Source organism: Acinonyx jubatus, chromosome B1 (assembly GCF_027475565.1).
Source record: "Acinonyx jubatus isolate Ajub_Pintada_27869175 chromosome B1, VMU_Ajub_asm_v1.0, whole genome shotgun sequence".
Classification (NCBI taxonomy): Eukaryota; Metazoa; Chordata; class Mammalia; order Carnivora; family Felidae; genus Acinonyx; species Acinonyx jubatus.
In genome coordinates this window covers 159,854,597-159,875,963 of record NC_069382.1, presented here as the reverse complement: position 1 = coordinate 159,875,963, position 21,367 = coordinate 159,854,597, and the positions used below count along the sequence as shown (strand labels likewise).

At 44.8% G+C, this 21,367-nt stretch overlaps 1 protein-coding gene across 2 annotated transcripts in view; it reads right to left on the bottom strand.

Annotated features, from left to right (window-relative positions):
- The window catches only part of SCFD2 (sec1 family domain containing 2), a 399,088-nt gene that overhangs the window by 22,838 nt on the left and 354,883 nt on the right, over positions 1-21,367 (bottom strand). For both annotated transcript variants that reach the window (XM_027056729.2, XM_015082196.3), the window contains exon 6: positions 12,847-12,992. In XM_027056729.2, the coding sequence (XP_026912530.1) occupies positions 12,847-12,992 (146 nt within the window). The remainder of the gene's footprint in view (positions 1-12,846; positions 12,993-21,367) is intronic.

Sequence of the window (21,367 nt, the reverse complement as noted above, 5' to 3'; positions counted from 1 at the left end):
AAAGTGACAATGTTACGTACGAAAAACACAGGAAAGCAACGTATTGTCATTTGATACAGACACGACGAGGGTCTCCGGTTTTCCTCGACATCCTCAGACCTATGCCTCCCTGGGCGAGGAACTGGAATGTTTTCTCACGATGTCTCGTCATGAACGCAGCCTCAAGCAATCCCTTCTTCCTCTGCGGAGCTCATCTCCAAGTAGGACTTGGCCAGAAAATGAAGCCAAGGTGCCAAACAGGAATCTGACCAAGGTCAGGGCTTAGACAAAGCAGGCTACATGGCACCATAAGAATTTCGGTAGAATGAAGCTGATGTTGATTTGCCACGGCTCCTACAGTTTGATAAAATGGTGCTCCGACTGTGCACGTTTAGATAACGTTTGGAGGCCTCTGACCAGTGCACTTTTTTTTTCTTTTATACGTTTATTTACTTTTGAGAGGGAGAGAGAGAGAGTGTGTGAGCGCATGAGCGGGGGAGGGGAAGAGAGACTGAGGGAGACACAGAATCTGAAGCAGGGTCCGGGCTCTGAGCTGTCAGCACAGAGCCCGACTCGGGGCTTGAACTCATGAGCCGTGAGATCATGACCTGAGCAGAAGTCGGACACTTAACCCACTGAGCCACCCAGGGGCCCCTGACCGCTGTGCTTTCTGAGCATGTTTCCCCCCCCCCCCCGCCTTGATCTCCTTCCTACCGTGCTCTTTCTCCGTCTCTGTTCTTCCCATCGGCTGACCACCTTCCTCCCTCCTGCTGCCGTCTCGGCTGCTCTAGTCCCACAGGGCACCGGAGTCTGGAGCGTGAAAGCCGAAAGCAGGAATGTCTCCTCCCCACACAGTCTGATGACTACCACAGCCTCAGAAAAGCCAGGCTCTGACAGAGCCCTGCCTAGATGTTTCGAACTCCTTGTCTCTTTGCATTGGCCGAATCCGTGACCAGACTCTGGCAAGTGTTGAGGCTACTTGGTGAGCTGACTTCATTTCTGGCTTCATCTTGCTTTTCTTACAGCCTTTTCTTTTTTTTTTGGGGGGGGGGGTTTGTTTTTACTCTTATTTTCCCTTTATTACAATTTTCTTACCTAAAATGTTTTAGGAATGGGGTGCCTGGGTGGCTCAGTCGGTTGAGCGCCCACCTCTCCGTTTTGGCTCGGGTCATGATCTCAGGGTTTCCTGAGTTCGAGCCCCGCATCCGACTCTGTGCTGACAGTGCAGAGCCTACTTGGGATTCTCTCTTGCCCTCGCTCTCTCTCTCTCTCTCTCTCTCTCTCTCTGCCCCTCCCCCACTCATACTGTCTCTCTCTCAAAACAAATAAATAAACTTAAAAAAATGCTTTGAACTAAAGCAGGGTCTAAACCATCAAAATAATAAACAATTATTTAGGGGCGCCAGGCTGGCTCAGTCAGGGGAGCATGTGGCTCTTGATCGCGGGTTGTAGGTTCAAGCCCCATGTTGTGTGTAGACATTACTTAAAAACCAAATGGTAAAAAAATAAACAATTATTTAGCTGGGACATAACAGGCGCATTTATCAGGGCTAAAACACAGGGAGAAATAGCAACTACTCAGCTGAGAGGAGCAGCCTTCATATTTATTAGTCCGTCTGGCTACTGATCTAACCCAGAGATCTCACAGGTAAATGTTCATGAAAGGTAAAGCACTGAGCAGGAATTTAAAAGACAGAAATTTAAAAACACAAAAGCAACAACAAGGAGTCTACTTTCCCCGTGATATAAAGCTGTTTAAGATCCGTTTTAAAAATTTATCACCCAGGCAAAAAGGGAAAGGTTTGAAAACACGCACTTTTGAAGCGGCCGCGGGGAACCAGACCCTCTCACGTGCTGCTGGTGGGAGCGCAAGTTGTTGCAGTCAGTGTGGAGAGCGATTGGCAGTTCCCGTCACAATGACAAGTGCGTTTGACCTGGCAAGCCCACCTCTAGGAATTTATCCTATAAATATGTTACCACACGCAAATGAGACCCATAACGGGCTGTGTGTTGTCTGTCGTAGAGAAGATTGGAAACAACTCACGTGCCCATTGGTAGGAGCTGTTTAATAAATGGGGTAGGTAAGTCCACTGCAAGAAATGCCACGAAAGGAGAGAGGGACGCTCTCGTGTTGATCTGGCAAAAAGCACAGGGCAGAATAAAGTGTGGGTGGGAAAAGCAAGGTGAGGAACAGAGTGTGTGCTGGGCCGGCATTTGTATAAAACGTGTCACAGGGGATTTGGAAGCTTGTAGCTGCGGGAATACGCGAAAGATAAATTGAGATGTGATTTACTGAGACTGCCATGAGCGGTGATCATGGAGTGGAGGGCAGGACAAGGAACAAAGGCAGTGTGGGGGGTTGGGGAACACTTCAAGATACCTCTTTTTCAAAAAACACAGTTAAAACACTACGACAGGGGCGCCTGGGTGGTGCAGTCGGTTAAGCATCCCGCTTCGGCTCAGGTCATGATCTCAAGGTTGGTGAGCTGGAGCCCTACTTTGGGCTCTACACTCTCTCTCTCCCTCTCTCTCTGCCCCTCGGATTCTCTGTCTCTCCCTTTTTCTCTGCCCCCTGGCTCACTCATGCTCTCTCTCTCTCTCAAAACAAAACAAAACAACCCCACCGCTACAAATAACAAGAGTGAGTTTTTCTTTTACTTGTTAAAAATTAACGTTATTTATGCCTGGAGGAGACTTACGTAGAGCACACTGAAATGTTAATTAGGGTTGTCTCTAGGTCCCGGGAGTAACGGGCATTATTTTTTTCTTTTTCTAAATTTTCTAAAGTTCACAGATAGACTTCTGGAATCATAAGATAATCCAATCGATATTTTCAATGTTAAAAAAACCAAGGGCGGGGAACGGCCTCTGAATGTTGCAAATCTTCCTCTCTGAGTAAACTGTCTTGAGAGCCCTTTTGTCATCTCAGCCTTTCTGGACGTTTAAATTTTACTTTAATCTTCAACTTAAACTTTAATCTCTTTAAACTGCTCCCCAAGGAGAAGTCCTTTACCAATATTCTGTTACCTTTTCCAGCAATATCATCAAATATTCATCACCTTCTTCCTTAGTAATATCATCTCATTTGTAGCTCGGCATATCTTCCACTGGCTAAAAGACTGCATTCCCTAGCCTTCCTTACAGTTGGGTACAGCCATGCAACTAAGTTCTGGAAAACGAGATATAAGCAGGAGGGTACTCGGACTTGCAAAGGTCTCCTTTTTTAAAAGGGAGGGGTATGCTCTTTCCCTTCCTCTCTTCTGCTGCTTGGAACATGGAAGTGATGTCTGGAGCTCCGACAGCCACAGTGGCATACAGGGCCATCCATTCCTTCGAGATGCTGGAGCAGAGAGCTGGAAGAAACCTTAGCTGGTGACGGCTGGCAGGGCCATAACACGAACAGACTAAATTGACCTACTCTACATGACAATGCAAAATGTCCTATGTTTAAGCCATTATTTTTCAGATCTCTGTTCCTTGCAATGGAATGAAATTCTAACTGCTACGAAATGCAAAGGGAATATAAAGAAACAGGCCATGCCTTCCCTCCAGGAGCTTACATTTATTTATTTTATGAGCCTATATACAGTTATATAGAAGAACTTGAACTGAAACCCAGACAAATAACATTTAGGCTGTCATGATTAAGAGGGGAGATAGTATGCCCCCCCCCCCCTACAAAAAAACACAAAAAGGTTGTTGCTCTCCAAAGGATGCACTTCCTGCAGGGGGAAAGAGCAGTGATGGTGGGAGGAGCTCAGACAGGAAAAGTCTGTAATCCAGCTAAAATGCTGACTCAGTACCTCCTCTGTGCAAGAAGCAGTGGGCCAGGCATGATGGGATGGTTCTCTCCAGTGCAGTCTGTGCAAACAGCAGAGACAAGGAAGCCTGGAGGGCCTGGGGACCTCGTCTTCTCCCCTTTTCCACTTTCAGCTAAGCTCTGGGGAATGAAGCACCTGGGAGAAGATACCCATTGAGCTGGGGTTCCCCTTGGGGGTGAGCAGAGGTTTGGAAGGGCTATTCCCTTCATAGTTTCATTCTTGGGATTTTGTGATCATTGGATGTTACCGGGGAAGATTGTAAACCCTTTTTATTTTATTTTTTTTTCCTAAAGTACGTAGGTAACATTGATTTAGAGTGAGAAAAGAAATTACAACTTCAATACAGAAAATAACAGCAAACACGCACACGATCTAGCAAAATAGCATAGGTGCTTTTATTAATTAACTGCTTGATGTATCTCCATGATACTCATTTCTTAGATCTCTTGACTGCATTCTCTCGGATTATCTTTTCATTTGACAGCAATTTTGAAAAATCATTTGCTATAGAGATGTGACAGTGATTAAGCTATTGTGTCTCCAGTCCAAACCCTGTCTTCTGTACTTAATTCTGTGACGCTGGCCTGTGACTCCATAGACTACATGTGTGCTTTGCCATCTAGACCTGCTGGACTCCGCCAACAGGGGGCACTAGAGGGATGCTGGAGGCAGGAAGAGCAAGCGCGTGCTCTTCCCCGTTGATTCGCTGTGCCCACCAGCATCACCCCCTTGATGGTTCCTCACTACTGGATGCTGTCCCTTCTCTCGACTTTTAAGTCACAGGATCCAATAAATTACCTTCTCGTTTAAGCCAGTTTGAGCTTTTTTCTTTTATTTTCTATTTTCCCTTGTAACAAAAAGCACACTAACCCATGTTTTATTAAAGAGACGTTGGTAAGGTTTTCCCGCTTAAATATATAAAAGAAGACCTCTAATTCTTTACTAAAACTACTAAGCACAGAACAACAAAATAACACTGTCCATTAAAAATTTTTAAAAAAATGTTTATTCATTTTTGAGAGAGACAGCACGCACGTGCACACGCTAGATTGAGTGGGGGAGGGGCAGAGAGAGAGAGGGAGACACAGACTCTGAAGCAGGCTCCAGGCTCTGAGCTGTCAGCACAGAGCCTGATGGGAGGCTCGAACCCACAAACCGTGGGATCGTGACCTGAGCCGAAGTTGGATGCCCAACCAACTGAGCCACTCAGGCGCCCCTAACTTTGTCCACTTAAAGAGGACAATTTGGGAAAGACTTTCTCAGGCATAACACAGTACTGGCCTCCTGACCTCTTAGCAAACCCATTTCTTAGTTTTTCCAATTAGGGTTTTAATGATGAAAGCTTTTGGCTCCTTCCTCTCAGCCACTTAGGTTGGATTGCTTTGTGTCTCAAATCATGTCTTTGAAATCTGATCGGAATGCACTGCTTCAGCAATGGCTTCTTCGATGAGAAACCTCTGACTGTCATGGAATTTTCTATTTAGCCAGAAGCCACCCACTTCTCAGCAAAGGACCACGTAGAAGGTGGTGATAGGGGAAACAGATGTGTTCCCCTAGTGCTCGGCTCAAAGTTTTCCTCCCATGCTAGAGAGGGCTGGAGGGGAGATCCATTGTGTGCCTTGCCTCCACATTAAGAGAGTAGGGCATAGTAATTTAACTTTCCCAGTCAAACAATCTCTGTCAGTTCACCTTTGGCAGGTAGGGAGGAGAGGGGTTAAGAACACAGGCAAATTCGTTCTTTCCTTTTCTTGCGGGTCATTTATTTCTTGCTTATATCACATCTGGTGCGTGTTGGTAGTGGAGGGTCTATGCCCCACCCCCCAACCATATAGGTACTCGCCAGGTCCCTTCTGTTGAGTGGCTCCACCATTCTCTAGGGCACTGGAATCCCACACGGAAGCCTATGCATCTCATCAGCAGATGAAGGAAGAGAGGGACCGTGGAGGACCTCCGGGGAGATTTTAGAGGCCTAGGCTGAAAGTGTTCTGTATCACTTCTACCCACCGTTTATTGGCCAGAATTAGTCACAAACCTACATTTACCCAGAAGGGAATCTGGAAAATGTGGCCTAACTGTGCCCAGGAGGAAAAGGAAATGGAGTTTGGGGAACACAGAGCATTGTCTCTGCCACAGACACCCTGTAAAGTCTGTACTGAAACATTAATATAATTATTTCCTTAACTGGCAAGTTGCATGTTATAGGCAAAGGATTATTAAACCCTTTTCCCTTCTTCTGCATAAGAATTTGACCTTTGGTTGACTTTCTAGCTCTGTTTCCCTGGAAACCTGATAAGAGAAGAATGTCAAACTGTAGCCAGGCAAGATGGCTTATGATAAAATTGACCCCTGCTTAGTGAATTGCATTAGACTGGAGAAAGCTCTAAATGTTGGATAGAAAGCCAGAGCTTTGGGCTTGTCTGAGTACGATGATTCTTGTATAACTGGGCATGTCCCTTGGAGGAACACTGGAGGCTGCCTGTGGAATTGTTCCAGAGAAACTGGCACCTATAGGATGTGAAGTTTTCGAGCCAGGGGACTTCTGCCCGCCCCCCCCCTCCCCCCATGAGTCTAGTTCCCTTACTTCTGAGCTGTTACCTTGGGACCAAACTGAGTAGCTCCCAGGGAACTGCAAGGACAGCTTCCTGAATGGTCACAAGGACTACTCCAGAGAAGAAAATCGCCTAGTGCTCCCTGAGGGCCAGCTGTGTCCCTGTCCTAGGCAGACTGGTGCCAAGTGGGGGCCTTGACCACATGGCCAGATAATCCATTAGGCACAGAAGACACAATGCCTAGAGCCCACCAGACTTGCAGGGACCCATGAAAATGTATTAGTTTAAAATCAGAAGGAAAAAAAAATGAACTTTCAGGTCAAAGATGTTTTGATATATAATATTGTCTCTATACCAATTCAATTGTACAATACAATTAAATTTTTTTTTTTTTTTTAGTTTATTTATTTATCTTGGGAGAGAGAGTGTGAACAGGGGAGGGGCAGAGAGACAGGGAAAGAGAGAATCCCAACCAGGCTCCATGCTGTCAGTGTGCAGCCCGACATGGGGCTCAATCTCACAAACCAGGAGATTGTGACCTGATCTGAAACCAAGAGGAGGATGCTTAACCGACTGAGCCACCCAGGCACCCCCATACAATACAAATTTTAATATTTTTTATTTTTATAGAGGAACGGGTCCATAAAGGTAAAAGTGACTAGGGCCACGTACATCACAACACGGCCCTTTATGACAGGCTCATGGAGATAGCCTGAAGGTTTGGCAGAGTTGGTAGAGCCTAATGGGATCTCTGATTGGTATTATACATGAAAAAGTTGGAAGTTTCAAAAAAATTGGTCTTATACCAGAAACCCTCTCTTTAAATAGCCAGTATGTCTTCCAGAACAAACTGGACTCTTAAAAATATTGTATTTAATCAAAATATGAAAAATAAAATATTTGTGTCTATGTCTCTGGTTACTCTTTTATGGTAGATTTAATGTATGAGAAGGTCTAGAAGACTCTTTTATTGACCTGATTGGAGTTCTTGAACGAACATATTGAGTACAGCAGCAGTCGCAGACATTATACGTAAGTCAGAGACCATTTTGAGAAAACGGTCCAACTCCAACATCTTCTTGAATTTGGTGCACCTTAAAGATGGTCCAAGATAATCAGAATCCAAGAAAACCTAAGCTGTTGCCACAACCACATCCCCATCAATCAGCACTGCTGCCCTTGGCTTTGTTGATTGGTGTCGGTGCAGCCACGGACCCTCTCAGTCCTGTTACTGAAGATGCCTCTCCCTTTTATGCAGACTTGATTCGAAACAGCCAACTTCTGAGGAAAACTAGACTTGTAGAGAGACTGTTCATTTTGTTTCAATCCATGACTGTACAGAAAAACATCTGTTCAAAACTGCTGATGGCTTTGTCTGTTCCATGGCTTATTTATTTTTATATTTTGCTACACTATGACTGATTTTTTTTTCCTCCTTTCATCTTCTTAAAAGGAAATGGGTTGCTCTGAAGATTGAAAAGTGGTTCATTTGCCTATCTGTTCATCCATCCATCCATCCATCCTTCCTTCCTTCAAACCCAAAAGCAGATTACTTTGTAAAATTTTGAGTGTAGTCCCTTTAACTTCAATACAAAAACAACCTAAGCGCAAAGCTATTAACTAATCTGCTTGAGTTCACCCAGGCAGTTAGAAGTAGACTACAGGACAGAGACAAGTTTCCTGGTCCCCAGCGTGGTCCCATCTTGTGTTGATTCTTTCAAAAAGGACGCTAGCAGGTCTGGAGTTTGGTAGATAGAATCAGGAGGAAGAAGAGAGCTTAGCACTTGGAAAGAACTCGGGCTGCCGGGGCTGGGGATTGTTGACAAAGAGACTGGTCCTACGGACTGTTCAGAGAGCCGTATTTCACCAGGCACCAGATGAATCAAGCCTCCTTGGGCACTGCTGGTTCTCAATGCTCTTGCTCAGTGTGCCAGAGGCACAGGAGACAGTACACATCTGTGGAAAGTTTTCTCCAGCGCAGCCCAGCACAGCACTTTGAGACTTCTGCCAAAGCAAGTCATGTGAGAGTCATACAGTATTTTGTCTGAAAGGGCGCAGACACTCTTCACCCTGAGACATCGGCCTAATAGCCTCCTGATGCTGCAGCTGAGGAAAAGCAGCACGTCAAACACTGTGGCATTCAGGGAGGAGGTGAAACCTCCCCCCGAACTGGACCGTTTGCAGTAAGAAACGAGAGCAGAAGACTTGCTTCACAAGCAAAACTGGGGGCTTCGGTTTCCACTCAACACAGTCTATGAACACAAACTCCTCCGACAAATGGGAGTCAGCAACAAACTCTTACCAGACACAGAAGCTAATGGTGCAGTCAGCTTGAGAACGACTCCCCTTCTATGTGGCCCTTTTCCTAGCAAAGGGAAAGGCGAAATGCTACGAAAGAGGACTAAGAAAAGGCCTATTTTGTCCTTCCCTACAACTGTTACAGCAAATGCTTACATAGGGCTGTTTGTGTCAGCTCCTGCCCTAAGAGCTTCACAGGTACCAACTCACCTAATCATTGGAGCATCTTTATGAGGGAGGTACTATTATTAGCTTCTTTGTACAGAGGAGGAATTAGGCACAGAGAGGTGAAGTAACCTGCCTAAAATCACACAGTTGAGGGTGCCTGGGTGACTCAGTCGGTTGGGTGTCCGACTGTGGCTCAGGTCATGGTCTCACAGCTCATGGGGTCACGCCTGTGTCGGGCTCTCTGCTGACAGCTCAGAGCCTGGAGTCTGCCTCAGATTCTGTCCCTTTCTCTCTCTGTTCCTTCCCCCGCCCCCGCCCTTTCTCTCTCTTAAATATAAACATTAAAAAAATAAAAAATAAAAAATAATAAAAAAAATAAAACCACACAGTCAATAGGACTATGGACCTATGAACCCAATGCTGCTATGCTGGGCTATCAACCCAAATGCTGCTGTTAACCTCCTTGCTAACATCCATCTCACTAAGCATTAAGAGTATAAGAAATACCATTGTGGATGGAACCATCTGTCCCACAGTCCGGAAGCCTTCTGTCTGTCCATCCATTCATCCATCCATCCATCCATCCACCCACCCACTAGGTGCCAAGTATTGAGCTGAGCTCTGCAGATACCATGGTGAACAAACATGGATGCTGTCTCCAGCTTTCGTAGTATGTTCTGCAATTCAACAGCTTCAATGGCAGCCTCATGATCCCCAGTTATGCCCACTCTCCTGGCTGTAGCTGAGGTCCTGGTTCCCTGGGAGGGCCAGGTGTGTGGTGATCTTCTGGGCTCATTTCTGGAGATACATTCTAGCTCCCACTCCTCCCAGCTTTTCCAGAGATTTTATATGTACTTCATTTCTTGTATGAAATCACATTCCCTTAAAATGACGAGAGTGGTGTTCTCGGGGCTGTGGCTGATGCATCTTCCTAAAAGACTAAAGGATGAAGGTGAACTAAGAGGTGCCTCCAGTGCTAGCAAGGGTACCAGAGTAGCTCTGAGAGCCAGCTTGTGCCCTGGAGCAGGAGAGAGGGCTTCTGGGAGGGGGCCTGGGATCCAGGGAAGAGAGCCCAGATGTGCAGCACTGCTTAGAGCTAGAAAAGGAATCTGGAGGTAGACCAGGTCTAGTGTTTTCTTGGGTGTCCCAGGGAGCCCAAAGCATCTCAGCTAGACTCTGTATACAAACAGCATAGAGCTAGATAGAAAGCACACTTTCTATCTAGGGCTGAGGACCAAGTTGGGAGAAGAGATGGATAGAAAGTTGCCTAGTCAAGGCCCATCTTCAAAACTAGACACAGCTGGACTCTGAGTCTAGTTTGGACATTTGTCTTTTTCTCATTATACATACCCTGTATGCCAACAAATCCTCTGCTATATGATAAAGATATAGGTATTGCATTCAAGATGCCCTCAACAAATATTTATTAAGCTTTCACTATAGCTAAGTGTCTTCTAGACACTGAGGATATGGCAGTGAACAAACCAGATCAAAATCCCTGTCCTTACTGGGCTTTCCTCTATGACTGAGAACTTTAAATTCAAAAAATATTAAAAAAAAAAAAACCCAAACAAGTAAAACTGACCCATAACCCCATCAAAAACTCTTTCTCTATCCCCATAAATATAAAGCAAGAAGTCAAAGAGTTCTTCCTTATCCATCCAACCCTTCTCAACCCCTACAAGATAACCATCATAAATTTTTTCTTAGTTTTAAAAATTTATGAAATATACACACCCATATACTTTTTATTTTATTTTGTTTTGCTTTCAAACAAAGATAGAAAAAAGCTTCACAGAATGATCTACATTACATGTGATTTTCCCCCCATCTAATAGATCAGAAACCTGTTTTAGTTTGAGTTCTCCAAGAAGTAGAGCCTGAGACGAGGGTTTACTCACAGTCCCGCTAATAAGCACATTAGAGTTGCCCCATTCATTTCAACTGTTTCACAGTATTTCACAGCCTGTGTCTGTATCATTATTTACTAAATCCCCTGAAGATACACACACACTCCCCACCTTGCCCCCCACATCCCACTCACTGACATTTAGGATTTTCAGTGAATGGGTTGACGTTATTGACTCACCGTAAGGGAGTCTATACAACAAAGGGAAATTTCTTTTTGTGAAGGCCATGGTTGCAGGACAGGGTTCTGAGGTCTGGAGAAATGACAGCAGCATTGGCAGCAGGGCCATAACGTCTAGAAAATTTGTCGTTGTCCTTATCATGCCCAAGATTTATAGCTAATACACATTTATGTGAATTTGGCTAAATTAGTCACAGTGCTGATCATAAAATTGAAAAGAACTTATTAATTTAGTGTTTTATTTGCACTTTGCCAAATGCAGCAGCAACTTGCTTCTTGGAATTCTTTGGTCTAAATCTCATCATGTATCACCAGTTCTGTGTCTTCTAGAACTAGTCCATATTGCTGTATTTAAGATTGATGATTTTTTAAAATGTTTTTTATTTATTTTTGAGAGAGAGAGACAATGAGCAGGTGAAGAGCAGAGAGAGAGGGAGACAGAATCCATGAAGCAGGTTCCAGGCTCTGAGCTGTCAGCACAGAGCCCAATGTGGGGCTCGAACCTGTGAACCTCAAGATCATGACCTGAGCCCAAGTCAGACACTTAACCGACTGAGCCACCCAGGCGCCCCAAGATTGGTGATTTTTTTTAACAACCAAACTGTATACGATTAATTCTGTGAGTGATTTTATCTGTATTTCATGGTAGTGGTGTTCTCAGATCATTGAACCAAAGATGGGAATTTATGTTACTAAGTTGAGTGCCAGTTTCTAAGGTCTTTCATATGTTGGTGGGTGATTTCAGATGCCTGTCAGCACCATCAATCAGTATTTCCAGAGTCTCTGGGAGATCCACGGTATAGAAGGGAGGAGGTTTTGTGTTGGCAGCCAAAACTTGGCATCCGGCCCTGGTCACCTGTGTGCCTGTGGCAAGTCACATGGCCTTCCTAGATCTCAGGATAATAACACTTCCCTAGCTTAGTTGCTGCAAGGATCAAAGGACAAACCAAATGTGAGAGCACTCTTCAAGTATCAGCTACTGTAAGGATACATGGCAGGAAGAGTCCGGATTTTGCTAGGCTATGGCAGATAACCTTAGCTCTTGTCTACATGTCCACCTTAAAGCATCAGCATCTGGATGCTGAACTTGACCCTCACTGACAGCACATTCAACTCTCCAAAGAGCCTTGGCAAATGGAGCGGCTTTTCCTGAGATTTCACAGGGATACGTAGGAGGAGATGCTTGCACACACCCCACGAATCATCTTTTCCGTCAGGAACATGTGTTCTTCCTGGAAGGCTCATCTTTGACCATGAGGAACCTTAGTTCTGTCTCCATCCTTGTCCAACGGACACTACCCAGCCTCAACGACTCCAGCCTTTCTTCGCTCCTTAACCTTCCTGGCTCTTTCTGGGGCCCCTCCCTCACTGAGCTTTTAATCTTGGGTTCTGATACTACCTTCCTGGTCACCAGTCAAAACATCCTTCTAGAGTTCCCCTACCGTCCTTAGGAAGTGGTGAGGGGATTTTAAATGACAAAGGTTTTGCGGTCACCAACTTCTTTTTTCCTTGCTATGATATTATTAGGTAATTTTATTATTCTAATTGTTCAGAATGTTTAGGGACTGCTTAGATCTAGAAGCTTGGGAATCATATAAGGCCAGCCCCTTACCTGCACCTATAGTAACTGGGGCCCAGTGAAGGGAAGGGACTTGCCTAAGGTTATAAAATAGGTATGTGACAGTTATAGAGCAGGGACTGACCCCCCCAGTCCAGTGCTCGTCTCCCTGCATCAAGCCTGTGGTACAAACGAATCAAGAAGCTTTCAGATTCAGGGGAACCCAGAACTCTCAACTAGAAGGGGGCTTGGAGTTCATCTAGAACAAATCCCTCATTTTAGAGAGGCTAAATGGAAACTTTTTTTTTTTTTTTTTTTTTGTGGTCTCTGAATCCTAAAAATACAACACAGATTAGACAGTTACTTTAAAACATATGTACTTGCCTGGTGGGTATGATTTCCAGGAACATACACAGACTTAAACTGTTTCATGAGATTCCGAGCTCCAGCAATATCCCGAAGCGAAGTAAAGAGCTCGTCCACGGCAATTTTGGATTTGTGAAAAGTCAGCTTAATTGAAGAGTCACAGCCTGAAACAATCGAGAGATATTTTCTTGGGTGAACAAATCTTTAAATTAAATTTTAATCATGACAGCTTGAGCTCGATGTAACACAGTTGGGTTTTTTTTTTTTAACCCTATTTTTCCCTGGCTGTTCCCCAACTGGGCTGTTTCAATCATCCATGAGCAATGAAACATACTGAGTATAAATGCCTTTGATAGAAGTAGAACTCAGAATTGCCTGGGATGGCAGCCACTGGCTTCAGTCCCTCTCTGTATAAGTTTCACAGAAAGAGAGCTCCCTGGGGTCTACTATCCTCAGAACATAGCTTTGGGAAAAAATGGGGAGACACAAAGAAAAGTACCAGAGAGGGCTATGATGAACCTCTCTTGCTTGAATCCCACCAACAGTTTCCATAAAATAGAATAGCAAGAATGAGAGATTACAGAGCTGCTCCAGTAACAGAACTTGCTGGGCTGGGCATCTGCCTAATGTGCTAACAAAGCATATGGTGTATTTCAAAAGGCAGCCATTCAAAGCTGATAACACACAAAGACAGCCTAATAAGAAGGCTATTCTCGGCAAGGCTTCTATTTTTCTTTGACACTTATAATAGCTGGATTTATCCTCTATCTTGTTAGAAGCCAATTCAGAAGTGAAATGATCACAGATAAGTCAGAAGTTTAAAAAAGAAAGGTTCAAGGTGAGTATTTCCGGCTGTCTTCAATACTCAGATACATGAATTCATTGATCCTTGCAGTACTCTTATGAGATTGGAGCTATTTGTTTCCCATCTTAAGGATGAAGGAACCAAGGTACAGAGAGGTTAAGTAATACCCCCGTGAACAGACCTTGCCAACGCCCTGTCCATACCCACTCAGTCACCCTGGATGTCACCTGTCGGTCTGCGGAACAAACTCTGACTGCTTCCTACCTCAAGTACCTGCATGGCTCTCGGTCTCTGTCTCTTTGTTTCTCTCTGTCTGTCTCTCTTCCTGTCTGAGGGCTTTCTCTGGTTATAGAAGCATGCTTGGCCTTTGTGTGCTAGGAAGTTAGCACTTGTGGGCACAGCCCCGCTTCCTCAACCCCTGGTGGGGGACAATTCCGAAGTGTGGTCTCCAAAGCCTTTGCTCAGTCCCGGGAGGATGGAGCTCCAGCTGCCCACAAGAATAACTCACTCATTAATGCCCCTTCACTGGCTTTCCTTTCTTCCCTGGCTCACTTCCCTACTTCCTGACTATGCTTCCTGAAACATCTTTCCGAATATAGTACCTGCACCCGAATCCTTGTCTCAGGACACCAGAACTTCCACGGGGGTTAAACACAGACAGCCTGGATCCAGAGCCTGTATTCTGTTTTGGGAGCAGCTTTATTGAGGTATAATTCATATACCATACACTGAACCCATTTAAAGCATACAATCCAATAGCTGTTAGTATATTCACATCGTTGTACGACCATCATCACCATGATCCATTTTAGAATATTCCTGTCACCTCAGTAAGAAACCCCATACTTGTTGACTTTCTCACTCTACCCCAAGTCCCTGGCACCATTAATCTGCTTTCTTTCTGTCTTTATGGATTTGCCATTTCTGGACATTTCATATAAATGGACCCAGAGAATATATGATCTTTTGTGTCATGCTTCTTTTACTTAGCATAGGGTTTCCAAGGTTCACCCGAGTTGTAGTATATATGCATCAGTGCTTCCTTTCTTTTTATTGCTGACTAATATTCACTGTATGGATATACCACATTTCACATATGCATTCACCAATTGATGGGCATTTAGGTTATTTTCACATTTTGGCTATTATGAATAATGCTGCTAGTTTTACATATACAAATTTTTGTGGAGATACACATTTTCGTTCCTCTTGGGTATATACCTAGGAATGAAATTGTAGAATTGGAAGCTCTATGTTTACCCTATTGAGGAACTGCCAGGCTGTTGTCCAAAGTGGCCGCACCATTTGACATTCCTACCAGCAGTGTGAGAGGATTGTGATTTTTCCACATCCTCAACGCTGCTTGTGGTTATCATCTGGATCAGTCCTAGTGGGTGTGAAATGAGGAGATGCCTTGCCTTTGTCTTTCTGGCAACCAGCCCTCCATCCTGCAGCTGAGGGGGGGGGCCCTTACCACCAGTCATCCCCCTAGCATACTGGACACTCTTATCACTCTGGAGATTCCAAGGGTTCTAATAGCTGTGTGCCAGGAACTGGGGACAAAGGCCAATATGTATATTTCTTATTGTATCATAAAAATTCTCTGACTAGTTTTAAACTCGTTTCCAGAAATGTCCAATTCATGCCATTAAAAAAAAAATCATTATGGTCAAGAGCAGTGAAGGGAAGCCTCCCCATGTTCCGTGAACTGTGGTGATAGTGGAGTGGATGGAGGGAAGTCAGGAGCTCATGTGAATTCCCCAGAATTCTATGCCAACCTTTGTGGAAAGGACAGAATGTGTTGTTTTCTGAGGAGCATGTTCATAACTTCCTCCTGATTCTTACAGGGACTCATAACCAAAAAGAGTTGAGATCCACAGGTATAGGGATTGATATCACACTATGCTTACCCTTGGCATTGCAACCCTACCTGAGCTATGCCAGCTTGTGCTTTAGTCAATAACTAACCAGAAGAAGCCCTGGAAGGTTATGGCTTTTCACTCAATCATGTAACTTCTTTCCTTAAACTCTCACTCTAAGCCATTTAAAATATGGGAAATTATATCAATTATATCTGAGTGTTGAATATTCCCTACTAGTCTTTCAAACAAAAAAAGGCATGAAAATAAGAAGACACAAGGTGCACAATTCAGCTAACAGGATACATTTTTTTTTAATGTTTACTTATTTGTGACAGAGAGAGAGACAGAGCATGAGCGGGGGAGTGGCAGAGAGAGAGAGGGAGACACAGAATGGAAGCAGGCTCCAGGCTCTGAGCTGTCAGCACAGAGCCCGATGTGGGACTTGAACTCACAGACTACGAGATCATGACCTGAGCTGAAGTCAACCGCTTAACCGACTGAGCCACCCAGGCACCCCAAACAGGCTAAATTTTTCATTTAAAGTAATTCATTTTCTGTCAAACAGAAAGATTCGTCCAATTTTTCATATGGTTTATTTCAATTTTTTTTTGGAAAGTGAGTAATCTGATGTTCATCCACTAGATTGAATGAAAGAGAATCATCTACTGGACTATAGATTCCTGAAACTTATAGATTATTCATGGCAATTGTACATTATGCTTTGGAGATAATGAAGCAAAGGCCGTATAATTGCAAAGAGGTCAACTGTAGAGCAGGTTGTTTGACAGAAGTGTTTACAGATTACTGGTAAATTAAACTCAAATGAACACAACAGGAAAATAAGGCTATCAAATGCTGGGTGGAAAATAAAAAGTCCTAAATTCACAAATAAAGTAAAACTTTCCTCAAAAAGAGTCCATTGTTTCCATTGTGCACATTGTGCACAAAGAACTGCACAAGAGCGACCTCCATCCAAATCATCAACTCTTTCCAACATATCTGTCAACCCTCAAAGCAAGTATTCTACAATGTGCATGTTTCTGGGAGAGCACGCCAGTCTCTGAGCATCATTCATAATTACATCAGCATTCACCCAAAGCAGGAGTTACATTCATTTACCCAAAGTCTGCAGTGAAAGTTATACACACACACACACACACACACACACACACACACACACACACTTTAGAAATGTGGATCAGAGAAGATAAATGACTTGTGTAAGGTCACATTGCCATCCCTGGCAAAGTCAGGGTTCAAAATGTCCTGCTGATCACAGACCTGAGCTCCTCCACACCCAATGCCTCCCATCCAGAATCTCCTCCATGAACGTGGCTCCTTCCAAATTCACGCTGCAATTAACAGCGGAAGGAGATGTGGGCACAAAAGCTATGAAATGCGATGAAGTTTTTTCTGTGACAAGAGTAACGGTTACAATCACTGAATGGTCACTTAGATCACTTATTCCAGGCGCTATGCTAAGAAGTGTATACATATCAGCTTGTTGCATCTCCGCAGAAACCCACTTTGCAGCTGGGGAAACTGAGCCAGAGAAAAGTTAAGGAACACAGCGTCACTCAGCTAGTAAGTGGCAAAGCTGAGGCTCAAAGTCTTGCAGTCTAACTCCAAAGATGATCCTGTTAGCCACTCCATTCTGCTATTTTTCATAGGTGCTGAGGCCACACATATAAAAGGTCAATGAAAGACTTAATTCAGCCATAACGTGGAGGAAATGCTTTTAATTTTTTTTTTTTTTTTTGAGAGAGAGACAGAGTACAAGGTGGGGAGGGGAAGAAAGAGAGGGGGAGACACAGAATCGGAAGCAGGCTCTAGGCTCTGAGCTGGCAGCACAGAGCCCAACATGGGGCTCAAACCCATGAACTGCAAGATCATGACCTGAGCTGAAGTCAGATGCTTAACCACCGGAGCCACCCAGGCACCCCTGGAAGAAATGCTTTTAAACCGAGTGAGGTGAGTGGCAAATGCCTTACTTCTTGGGAAGACCTGGGCCTGTCCCCCGGGATGGATGCTAAACAGTGTGGTTTGCAGTCACAACTCAGGCCTGTCTTTTGTAGCCACACAAGGTGTGAGGTCTCCCAGCCTTCTGTATACCCTCCTTTGGATCGTTGCTCTGTGAGGCGCTGTATTCAGTTACTTCTAATAAGCTCCTGACAGCCTGTTCCATTAAGCCAGCTTATGAGATAACGGTGTTTTGTAAGGGAACTCGAAGTGTACAATTCCAGTCAATTCTCATTTAATCCACTTAGTTAAATAGATAATAAGCCAGAAGCTGATCCCAGCCTTTAACCAAGCACGATCTGTGTACTCCAGTTGCCCAGTCTTGATAAGGGAGGCCCCTAACCCCCCCCCAGGGTTGGAACGCCTGTGTTCTTCTAAAATGGGGGATGACTCATGCCCCTGCAATTTCTTTCTCTGGAGGGCTTGGGGATCTCTTGGGCAGGGGTCCAGTTACTCCTTGGAGCAACAAAATAGGGCTCCTGTGTCCATGCTACCTCTCTCTCTGCTCCCTTCTCCCCGTCTCCACTTACTGAAGTCCCTGCACTTGAGCAGAGTGCAAGAGTGGTTTCCATGGCTCTGTACCCTGCAGGGACCCACGTTTCCAGCAACAACAAAGTGGAAATGGAGAGATGGCTGAATAGCACATGATCCTCCCGGGACGGCTGAAATGAAGTTGTACTCCTACTCCAGTCTGCCTACTTCTCTTCTGTGTGTTCTCTCAGGGAGCAGGCTTGAATCATTCTGGTGCTCAGGGAACCTTTTCTAAAGAACCTATTTTCCGTAAGGTTGGCTTTATTCCTTAGGTGCTGAGCAAAATCAAGCATCTCGTCCCAGGAGGCCGCTGTGTCCAAGGCCTTTGTCTGGACTGGTGCTGAAGCAGCCCTCATCGGAGGCCTTCCAAAGCACACACATGAGAGGACACACACACACACACGTACACATGTGAGCATGCGTACACTCAAGCAGAAGCACGTCACTTGCATGGCTGGATACATGGGGGGGGCATGCTAGAATAGGATTTGAAATGTTTCCCTTTTAAGTGATACTATTCACAGTTCGAAAGGCTCCTCACGACTGATTGGGAAGAACTAGGGTCAAAAAATTTAATTTGAGCCTAGTCAAGAGGCCCTTTTCTCATCTGGACCCAAGTTACTCAAGGCTAGCCTTTTCATCCTTCTGCTTGCCTGCAGTTTGGGAACATCCGGCCACCTTCCAGGTCACATCCCTGCCCTCCTGCCGCCCAGCAAAGCCCTGGAGCAGGGGTCCTGGCTCCATTGGCTCCCGGGGTGGTTAGAAAAAAGGTCGACTGGGAGTGTGACTGGTCAGAAAGGGCAGAGCTTTGGGAGGTCATGACCTGCCTCATCCATCCAGCAGTCTGACATTGCCTTTTCTCTCTCTCTTCAAATCATTGTTTCTAAAATAGGGTCTTTTCTCATGGCTCTCAATAAATGTTTGGCAAGTGAAAACAAAACCAAACAAAATAAAAAGCCAAATCATCCTCAGCAAGTGCCATCACATCAGAAATCTTTTAGGGAGGTTGGCTGACCACAAATCCACCCTTGAGTAGGGCAGTCCTGGTAAGTGCATAGGCAAAACTATAATAGAAGTCCTCTTTTTCAAATGTGTTTGGGACTGAAGGTGATTGAGAGTCATTCAAAGAAGGGGATCATAAAAAATCAATTTCTCTCACACACACATAGTTTACATTGTATGTTGTATATTCACATATGCATAAAATTTTATTTAGAATTAAAACATAAATGTCCATTTATTCACTAATGTTTGAGGGAAAGCTCAGGTGTTTACCTTGAGTACTGTCTGCTGAACAGAGTTCTGTCTTAAAAAGAAAAAAAAAACCAGTACGTACCATGCACAATTTCCATTTTTAGTCCATTTCAAGGGGAATAAGAAGTTAAAGACACCCATTGCACAATCGGAGAGCAGAATTCTTCTACATTTTACCTTTTTTCCCTTCAGTCTTTTACACTCAATTTGTTCACACCTAATTCAAAAGCATTTTTTAAGTGACTCATCTTGACTGAGGTCTTTCAAAAGCATTCAATTCGGTTTTCACTGACATGATTTTCTTTCTGAATTCGTATTTCATCAGTATACAGGAACATTTAATTCAAGCTTGCGACTCGATAGTGAGTACAAGTGGCCAGCGCAGGCTTCGGACTCTGGGGAATCACACAGGGCAAGTAGGAAGAACAGATATGCCGCCGGCATGTGGAGATGGGCCCCAGGGCTGAGGGGGGGTCAGGGTTTTGGCATTAGCCGTGTTATTTTATAGAGGGATTGCAGGATGTCAGTTATTCTGGTGGGTGGCCCGTGTGGAAGCTGGGTGAGAATACATGAATTATACATACGTCCTTTGGATTCTTTATATTTATATTCTACATTGTATCATATAAAAATTACAAAGTATATATATTCGCGAGGTTCCATTGTATCTTTTTGTACCCAGGCAATTGTATCTTTGTCATCTGTCAGACTCTAGCGCTGACAGGGCTGATTTCCTCTTTCACTGTAGAGCCCTTGGTCTATACCCCGCGGCGGGGCCTCCTGTGCAGGTGTGGTGCTAATGACATAAATATGCTTGGGAGAGTGTGTGAGCCTATCAAAGAAATCCAGAGCCAGGAATATCCAGGTGAGGCCACAGAGGGCCCAGGATGGGGCCCATGGAGGCTGACCACTTCCTGAAGTCCTTCTATAAACCTCCCCTTGGGCTCTCAGCCCACTGGTCCCATGGCCCATTTGTTCGCTGTATGTGGCTCAAGGGCCTGGGCTCTCCTAGCCTGCGGCCTGCACTTATGGCTCACGTGACAGAGGAGGGAAGGAGAGGAGGCTGGCCGTGAGCTCCAGCGGGAGTGGGGGCTCCCCCTGCCTTGCCGCTGATCTCTAGCCCAGCGCCTGGCTCGTAGAAGGCACCCACTATGTATTTCTCCAATACGTGAACGGCGGAAACAGGGATGTAATAGGAAAAAAAGAGTTGAATCAGACCAAATGTGCTGTAAAGCAATAGCACTGATTCTTGAGGAGCCAATAAACTGTCTCTGTAGGAAATGCCAGACAGACAGCTCCCTGATGGTTTTGAGCGACTTCGGCCCTACGTGTGGAAGTGGATCGAGTCCCAAAAAGGCTACTTCACAAGAGCAGCTTCAGTTGGCCGCGTAAATTGTTTGTTTAACAAGCAAAACTGAACGCTACATGGTTTCGACAGCCATACGTACGAGAAGAAACAGTTCTAAAAAGAAAGAATGATAAATACACATGTCAGGAAAGTGGTTACCTCTGAGGGTGGGAGTAGGTGCCAGCACTGGGTCCGTGGGTATTTATTATGCAGTTGTGCTTTATAACATACGTATCATATGATCTTTTACATGTGTCAGCCACCATCTTAAAAAATAAGACGAAAACCAGTCACACTGCTTTTGAAGCCTCCAGCAAACTCGGTTTTGGAAAACAGTTGACAAAAGGAAGAGATGACAGCTGTGATCTTTTATCATCAGGCGGGTTTGGGATGTGTCGTGGACTGGGAAGGACTTGCACGGTCACGAGAGGATGTGACTGCCCAGAATTCTAGCCGAGATCTGAGGCGTGTGTGTGTGTGTGTGTGTGTGTGTGTGTGTGTGTGTGTGTGAGAGAGAAAACACGTTGGGGGAAAGCCTGAAGGAAGAAAACCGGTCAGGAATATGCTTTGGATCTTGCATTTTTAATAGCAGGGTGCAAGGTCAAGCTGGCAGTGACGCCCGGAAAGCAGGATGCAGCCGGTGGGAAAACAGCTCTTGGTGCTGAGCATGTGCGCGGCTTCGGGACCAAGGAGGTTGCAAAACGGACAGCCTGGTTCATC